General features: G+C 49.7%; 2 protein-coding genes across 2 annotated transcripts in view; both read right to left on the reverse strand.

The window, feature by feature from the left end:
• Positions 1-171: 171 nt before the first annotated feature.
• On the reverse strand, positions 172-3,860 carry AK88_04614 (uncharacterized protein; the record flags this gene model as incomplete). Its single annotated transcript, XM_012482224.1, has 5 exons — positions 172-183; positions 331-1,088; positions 1,530-2,153; positions 2,703-3,534; positions 3,759-3,860. 5 exons carry the CDS (start codon positions 3,858-3,860, stop codon positions 172-174), a joined length of 2,328 nt encoding a protein of 775 aa, XP_012337647.1.
• A 1,463-nt stretch (positions 3,861-5,323) lies between these two features.
• Positions 5,324-8,254, reverse strand: part of AK88_04615 (uncharacterized protein) — a gene marked incomplete at both ends in the record, with an annotated part of 5,570 nt that continues 2,639 nt past the window's right edge. Inside the window, 3 exons of the mRNA XM_012482225.1 lie at positions 5,324-6,412; positions 6,584-7,314; positions 7,708-8,130. Of these exons, the coding sequence (XP_012337648.1) occupies positions 5,324-6,412; positions 6,584-7,314; positions 7,708-8,130 (2,243 nt within the window). The remainder of the gene's footprint in view (positions 6,413-6,583; positions 7,315-7,707; positions 8,131-8,254) is intronic.

Consider the following 8,254-nt stretch of genomic DNA (forward strand, 5'->3'; position numbering starts at 1 on the left):
TGTACTGAAGTAATCCAATATATTGTGTCGCACGTACCCAACCTCAATTGCCTCCAATGTGCTATGTATCCGGCATTTAGGGACATACGTGCGTAGTGCGTTTTCTGTTCTTTTTTTCTTTTTTTTTTTTCTTTTTGCTTTGTCGACTAATCGCAAGAGTAAGTTGGTGTATTAAGTTTCCCGCTTATTTGTGGTGGGAACATGAGGCCAAGGGGACGCAGGGTGTGGAATATGGCCGGAAACAGTCGTTCGTCCATTTTGCACTCGGTGATATTTGTGCGAGCTTGTGTGTTGTGCGTTGTTGTGTGAGTGCCTCGTGGCTGTGCTTACTTTCCAAAGGGAATAACCAAGAAGGGCGACGATGACGGAAGTGAGAAAAAACAGGAGCGGGGTAGTGGCGGTAAGGACCGTGTCGGTTAGGTCGGGCGGGGTTGGACCACCATCATTGGACGGACCCTTATTTGGGCCTATAGGATGAGGAACCTGTGCAGGGCGTGGTCCATAGTTTCCTCCTAATTCGCCTTCTGGTTTTGGAGGATCTGTTCCTAATCCAAAATCATTACCTCCATTTGTTTTATTAGAACCGGTACCTTCATGGTTAGTAGTACTAGGAGGGGAGGCAGGACCGGATGCACCTGGGCCGCGGTACGCAGTATTAAGGGAGCAGAGTTTCTCATACCCACTGCATGCTGTGCCAGTGAGACCAGGTATATTAGCGTCCAGTGGACCAAATTCATCCTTATTCTTCGTTTTATCATTCTTAGGAGAAACACCGGTAACAAAATCCCAGAATTCAGCGTCAAAAACAGGGTCCTTAATAGTGGGCTGTTCCTTTGGTCTGGTGTTGGACTTATCGCTCTGATCTTTACTACTGCCATCCAGGGTATTGGTCGTAGGGGGGTTGTCCACATGATCGTGAGGTTTCTGGGGGTCCTTTGGTGTGTGCTGACTCGTATCTCGTGCAGCTGCAATAGTACTTTTCTCTTTCGCCGTTTCCTCCGGCTTAAGCGGATCCTTCTGATCACCAGTGTTTCCACCTGCTGGCGCGCCTGGACTCCTTGACGTCGTTCTGTCTACTCCTTCAGTGCCTGAATGGGAGGTCAAAAGGAAAATATAAGAAGTGTTCAAACTAAAGTTTTTTGCGGCGTTTGTTGGGGTGCATGGTTAGCCACACGGTCTGCCACGGTCGGCACCATTGGTGCCACGGGGGCAGGCGTGGAGGCAGGGAATGGGGAGACGGGGGTAGGCTGCCACCCGGGAAAAGACTCTCTCTGTCACAACAACCACACACAGACAGTGTGTGTCTCTCGACTTCTACCCGTCTACGTGTCTACGTCTCTCTACATGCCGAGGCCGACCTATCGCCCCGTCGCTCTTCCCCCCCTTTCATTCTCATTCGACGTTGGTTTCGCGCTATGTGTGTGCTCTCCGTGTTGTCTCTCCCGGTCTCTCCGGAAATTGTTGTTTTTTTTTTTTTTTTCAGTCCTTTTATTAGTGCATATGTGTTGCGTGCACACTGCTAGATTCACCTGTCTCTGAACTTGGGTTAGGACTAGTGGGAGCGTGCTCGCTCGTGTGCTGTGCCTCCAGGAGTTTCCGAACATCATCCGTCAGCCCAAGATCACTATCTGAGGTACTTCCGCAACTAATTGAGACACCTGGAGATGTGCCGCTACTACCGAGACATGTCGCCTTACCTGGAGATGTTGCTTCCGGTGCTGTAACTGGGGTAGTTTCGTCCTTCTTAGGCGGCTGTGGAGCTGCGGGTGGTGGTGATTTGGTTCCTGTGTCCTCTGTTCCACTAGGAACGCTTGGTGGTGGTGGTGGGGGTTGTTGTCCAGGTCCTGGTCCTTGACCCGGTCCTTGTCCTGTGGATCCTGCTGCCGGTGCCGCAGGAGGTGCTGGTGTAGGTGTTACTGTTGTGGTTACTGGTGTTGTTTCTGATGTTGTGGGATCATTGCTCCCCACTGATGCTCCTGCCGATGTGGCGGATTTGCCCTCGGGTATTGTTGTGGCTGGCGGTCCGGATGGTGGTACTTGATTCTTATTCTTGTCGTCCTTACTGCCATCCTCCTGCTTATCGTTCGTCTCCGTAACAGCATGCGTCGGGGCCTGTGGTTGCTTAACTGGTGGAGCTTGCGGTTTCGTGCCTGCTGCAAATAAAGCAAGGACGTAAAACGACAAAATGATACAAAACAGGACACAAGTGGTACAGAAAGCAGGGGCGGGACGGTGTGGTCAGGTAGCGGCAGCAAGCGTACGGTGAGGTGAACTCGGTCGACTGGGTCGGGATGGATGATAGCAGTACAACTTTTATTTGTCGACGTCATCGCGTCCGCGACCGCCGTCCCGCTGTATCCGTCGCCGTCACCGCTCCCGTCCTGGCCCTCTCCCTCACCGCCGCTCCATGCGTCGTTGTGGTGGCCGCTCCATCCCCACGCACCATTGTGACGCCGCGGCCGCCGCGGCACACACACACCTCGTCTACACAGTGGTCGTCTCTGCGAACGGTACGCTCGTCGCTGCCATCGTCGCCGCTCATCGCTCGGCAATTCTACGGTCGACTCAACGAGAGGGTGCTGTTGTGGCTGCCGTGTGCGTGTTGTTGTGGTGGCATCCATATGCGGCAGTTTGATCCCGTGTGCGGCCGTGTGCGTATTCGTGTGCGTGCCGTATTGGTGCTTTCTCCCATCGGTCCTTACCTGGCGGTGCCCCTGGCGGTGTTGCCGCGGCTCCCGGTGCGACCGGTGTTTGTGGCGCTGGTTTGGCCGGGGCGGGTTTAGCGGAGGCAGTGTGCCCTACGTTCTCTACTACGCTCTTAAAACCATCTGCCCGTGCGCCTTCTTTTTTCAGCCGTGCTAGTAGTGTATGGCGTTCATTCGGCGTAAAGGTCTGCCCCTGTTCCACAGCCTTGTGAACATTATCCGCTTCTCCTTCGTGGAATATTCTAACAATAGGGGTTTTGGGCTCACTGCTTGCGTTATTACTTGTGGTGCCTCCAGCCTTTAACCCTGCACAAGCCCCTACTGACCTATGTGTTCCTACGCGTCCCTTCTGATTCTCGTGTTTCCAACTGCGTATCCACTCTGCCATGGTTAGCCCCACATATTTGGTGCCCACCACTAGTGTATTGTAGTCTAATGCATTGCACCATCCACTATTATCGTTATATTCAGTTGCTTGCCTCCACGCATGCATGTACATGGAAACGGTCTCCAGCATTTCCTTCTTCTCGCAGTTGTTCCAGAATAGTTCTATTAAAGCTACATTTCCCATTATACACCTGACATATTTCTCAAATGTTCCATTGTGCCCTTGCGTACTGCGCACGTTCCACTGCATATTTTCGCGATGTATCCCGTCCATAAAGAGAAAAATGTTAACCATCTGCCGACAAACTGCTCTTTTGGCTTGATAGTGAGTTATACTTGCTGGGAAGGCTTGCTGACATATTGCTGTATTGTAATCGTTAGGTTTCATGAGGTTGCTACTTAACACCTTGAATATGCGTTCTATGTCCTGCCATACTGTAACCTATAAGTATAATAATTCACACGTGCACACATGAATTCCTGCATTCCTTCGTTCTGGGAAAATTAATTTTAACTCTTGCATATACTGCCCTTCCCAAGACTATAATACTCACTTTCTACACACACATGCTAGTGTGATGCATATATTTCCCTATATGGATGTTACTTATCCATTAACAGCAGTATATGTGTAGAGGCCGCCGCCTTCTCATCCTAAGAACTTACGCTGAAACTGCCCAGCCCAGTATCCGTGTCGTCCTGATCGGACCGTAGTTGGCGCTGTAGGACATACTGTGCCAACAAATGCGCAAATTCCTGTGTACTCATGTTGTAACTTCTATAGGATACAATTCTGATGTCTTGTACAATATTAAATATAAATACCCGTCTTCTAATGACCCGTACGTATTCTGTGCACGGCACGCCACTTGACTCTGCCTTCTAGTGCTAGTATATACAAGCCCATATGTTCCTATGTATTCACGAGTGGCACATTATACTACTACTCTGTGCTGAATAACATACATGGCACCTTAATTAAAAAGTAGAAAAAGTACATAAAGAGCAAAATAAAAAAATAACAGTATTCTCCTATTAATATGATGCATGCGCAATTATCCACACACATACATGAATTAGTATACTACGTAAAAGCAAAAAAGAAAAAATAAGTACACTACAAGCTCAAATAAAAAAAAAGAAAGGTAAGGAAAAAATAGAAAAAGGTACACTACTACTACGACTACACGCACAACGCGTCATCAATACGGCATTATACACCGGTCTACACTAAACGCCTTCACACACACTGTCTCTGTGTGCGTACAACTAAACCCCTTGTACACCTAAAAACCGCAGTAATAACAACAACATGAATTTCTTCTTCCGTCGTTGCCGTCGTGGCTGCCGTCGTGGCTGCCGTCGTTACCGGTCCTTGTGCGCCTTCCCACATAATATGTGTGTTCCGTCCTGCGCCTCCCGCTCTGTCGATCCTTCACGCGGCTACTTCGTCAAACCGCGTGTGCTAGTCTACAATCTCTCGTGCTGCTTACACTCGGCTACTTCGTCGACGCGTTGCTCGGAGAGACAATCTCTCCCTCCGTTCTTACACTCGGACAATCCTTCGTCGAATCGTGCTTGCACGCGGCCGCGTTGCTCGACGAGTTTGCTCGGAGAGACAATCGCTCCTTCTGCTTACACGCGGCTGCGTCCTCGGACAATGCGGTTTACGCGGCCACGTTTGCTCGGCAACTGGTTCGAATCGGTGCACGCGGACCGACCACGTTTGCTCGGAGAGACAAGCGCTCCGTATACGCGAATACGTATGCGCATGCTATATGTGTTCTGCACTATACCCTGCGAATGCACGTGCTCAGCTTTTAATAATTAACTTCACATAAAGGAGAATACTACCGCGTCATATTATTCATGTAAATCTACATTTTATATGCATTTATCCTCTACAACCGTATCTGTATAGTCATAATAAAAGAAGTTGACTACACAGAAAAAGAAAAAAAAAAAGCAAAAGTAAACAGAAGTAAGCAGAACAGAGCAGCAAAAAAAAAACGTATGGAATAGTGCAAACAAGAAATGTATTATGTATATCACATAATGAAATAAAAGTGGTCTACGGTCAGCATGCGTTATTTTCCATTCATATGCGCCGTCATCCTAATGTCACAGTTGCTCCAATAGGTCATCCACATATAACTGCTGTTCGTGAATATGCTGCTCCAGCTCGCACTGTTCTATGACTAATGCCAGGATCAGTATCCATATTTTAGCGGTTAACGGTGGTTGCAGTAAGGTTGCTGATGAAGTTGCGTGCATGGTGCAACTCTCACTCTCAGTATATCTTCTGCGGCCATTACTTTGTCCAGTTCTAAGGCTTTTTCCGCTATAGGTACTGCGCGTTTTTCCGGTGCTGTCTCCTGCTGTACATTATGCAACAAATGTTGGAACCACGCCTCCGCACTATATGTATTCATAAGGTCATGTTGTTTTGCAACCCATGCTTGCCATGCATCCAATTTCGTCCTTTCCATGGTTGCGGCTGTCTTGTGGTCACCGGATGCTGCGTCTGACACGATGTGCTCACGCAGGTATTGTTTCCAATCCGCTTTTAATTGCAAAAACCACGGCTGCGTCGCGCACGCCCGCAAAAAGTACTTGTTGCGGTCAATCCAGTTAATCCAGTGGGTGCACGCCGACGTCTCGTCACCGTGGTCGGAATGAGCACGACTCTGTTGTGCATGTAACTGTATGGATTCCATACAATTCCATCGGTCCTCTGCGTGAGGTGGAGCACGGTCCGTTGCTAACTCCATGGTTTCCATACAACTCCATGGATCGGGGTCATGAGGTCGACAAGGGTCGGTTGCTAACTGTATGGTTTCCATACAACTCCATGGATCGGGGTCATGTGGTGGACATGGATCTGTGCCGTCGGAATCGATCGGTAGATCCCGGTTTGTCGAATGCGCGGTTGTCACATCGCGGGTTGTCGAATCGTGGGTTGCTAAACCGTCGTCTGGGGTACAGACATCCGAGCTACTTGTACACATGTTGTTGCCCCCCATAAACTCGTGAACGAGTATGTGCAAATAGTCGTCTTTGACGTTTTCCCACGCGGCTGCGTCACATTCGTGGAGCACTTCTAGATGTAGCTCCATGATGGTGCGCTTATGCACGCGTGGTGGGCGGCCTCTACCAGGTATTGACGAAGGTTGCCTATCCCGAATCATGGTGTACCCGTAATCGGGTGGCGGCAGGTCCGCGCGTTGTAGATGCTCCAATATTTCTTCGTCGAGTGGCGGTGACGGCACGTCACGCACGGTTCGATATGTTCGTCGTCGTTTAGCGAGGTACGCAAAGTACTAAGCAGAAAAAGGGGGGTAAAGAGGAGGATGGGCACGGTAGGATAAAAGGAATGCACACGGGTGTAGGAGTATATTGATTAGAATGATCATATATGGGAGCCGGTTGGGATGTTCTGCGGTATAAACATCCTGCACATGCGGCATGCCCGCATGGTCGTATATACTTACCTTCCAGAGGAAGAACGCAATGATCGCAATACCAACAACCGCTGGAATAATCGCGGGTACATATGGGACGAGATCCTTGGGGTCGACTGCTTTCGGGAAAAGGTGCGTAGGTGGTAGTTCATTCGAGGTTCCTTTTTCTGAACCCGCTGTACCGCCTGCTGTATTGGATATTCCATTGGATGAATTACGTTTATCAACCTGGTCCGCTTGTCCTGGCGGACGGTTTGGTGAGCCCGTTGGTGATTGACTGGTATGTATTGTACTTCCCGTCTGGACCACTACTGGTTCTAAGGGGCTAGGTGAATCCCGCTGAGGGTTCTGCGGGACACTATTTGGAACATTGTTACCATCTGGAGTACTGCTTCCATCAGGTTTCCCAGCAGTATCTTTACTGACTCCACCACTGCAGGAGGAAGTGTTACTGTGGTCATTCGAGCCGTCGGTGTTTTTGTTACAGGAATGATGCAGACCGCCAGCAAAGCTACTGAAAGTATCGGATTCATTAGTGCTGCAGGATACGTCTGCCTGATATGTACGTGTGGATTCAGGTTCGCCTTTGGGAAGAAGGGCATCGTCCTTTCCACCAGTAGGTGTACTGGGGGTTGCCGCTGCTCCTGGTGTATGTGTTCCTGTTGATGATGTTGTAGTCTCAGATGATGGTTTTCCTGGTTCTGATTTAGTGGATGGGTCTATCTGTGCAGGTGGGGCCTCAGGTACAGATTGCGTGGGTCCTGAAGAGGAGTATAGAAAAAAGTCGAAGCAGGAAAAGTGAATTCCAAGTACGCGCAGCACAGGATGTAAAGTCCCCCTATTTTCTCCAACACCTTTTTTTTTGTTTTTTGTTTTTTTTGTTTTGCTTTTTCCTCTCATGCCCCACTCGTATGTGCTTCGCACATAGACAGTGTGTGTGTGTCTACGCCTGTCGACATCTCTACCGGCCGCTACATGGCGCGGCTTACTCTCCCCGGTCGCCCCGTCGCTCATTGCCCCTTCATTCTCATTCGACGTTTGGTTTCTCTCGCTGCGTGTTGTCTCTCCGGAAATGTGGTTTCTTTTGTGTTTTCGTTTTCGTTCTAATGTTACTTCGGGTGTTTATTTGCACTATGGTGCATAGGAATTGATACCTGGCTCTGGATCAGGGGGAGTTAGAGGTATACTAGAGGGAACTCCCCACGCGGAATCTGGAGTGCACCCGAGGCTGATGCTAACGCCGGATCCGTTCGTATTCGTACTGGTGGAACTCTCTGTACACGTATTACCTGTTGGTGGTCGGGGTGGTTGTGGTCCAGGTCCAGGTCCCTGACCCGGTCCTTGTCCCGTGCCTGTAGATGACGTTGTCCATGTTGCTGGTGCTGCATCCGCTGGTGGTGTATCTGCCCTTCCTACTGATTCTCCACCTGGTGATGCTGGGGCCGGTGCTGCGGGTTGTGCTGCTGCCTTATCCTTCTGGTCACCCTTGCTCTCTGTAGTCTTCTCTTCCTTGTGGCTCTTGTTGTCATTTGTCTTGGCAGGATCTGACGCATCTGTCTGCTTGGTCTTTTCCTTTTCTGCAGTGAACAAGAGAAAAGAGAAGAGGATCATACAAAAAGGGGTAGGTGCATGAACACAAATGACGAAAGGGGGATGATCGGTGGGGTCCGGTACCGGTCGGGTACGGTCCGGCTCGATGCA

The sequence above is a fragment of the Plasmodium fragile genome (assembly GCF_000956335.1).
Source record: "Plasmodium fragile strain nilgiri unplaced genomic scaffold supercont1.69, whole genome shotgun sequence".
NCBI lineage: Eukaryota > Apicomplexa > Aconoidasida > Haemosporida > Plasmodiidae > Plasmodium > Plasmodium fragile.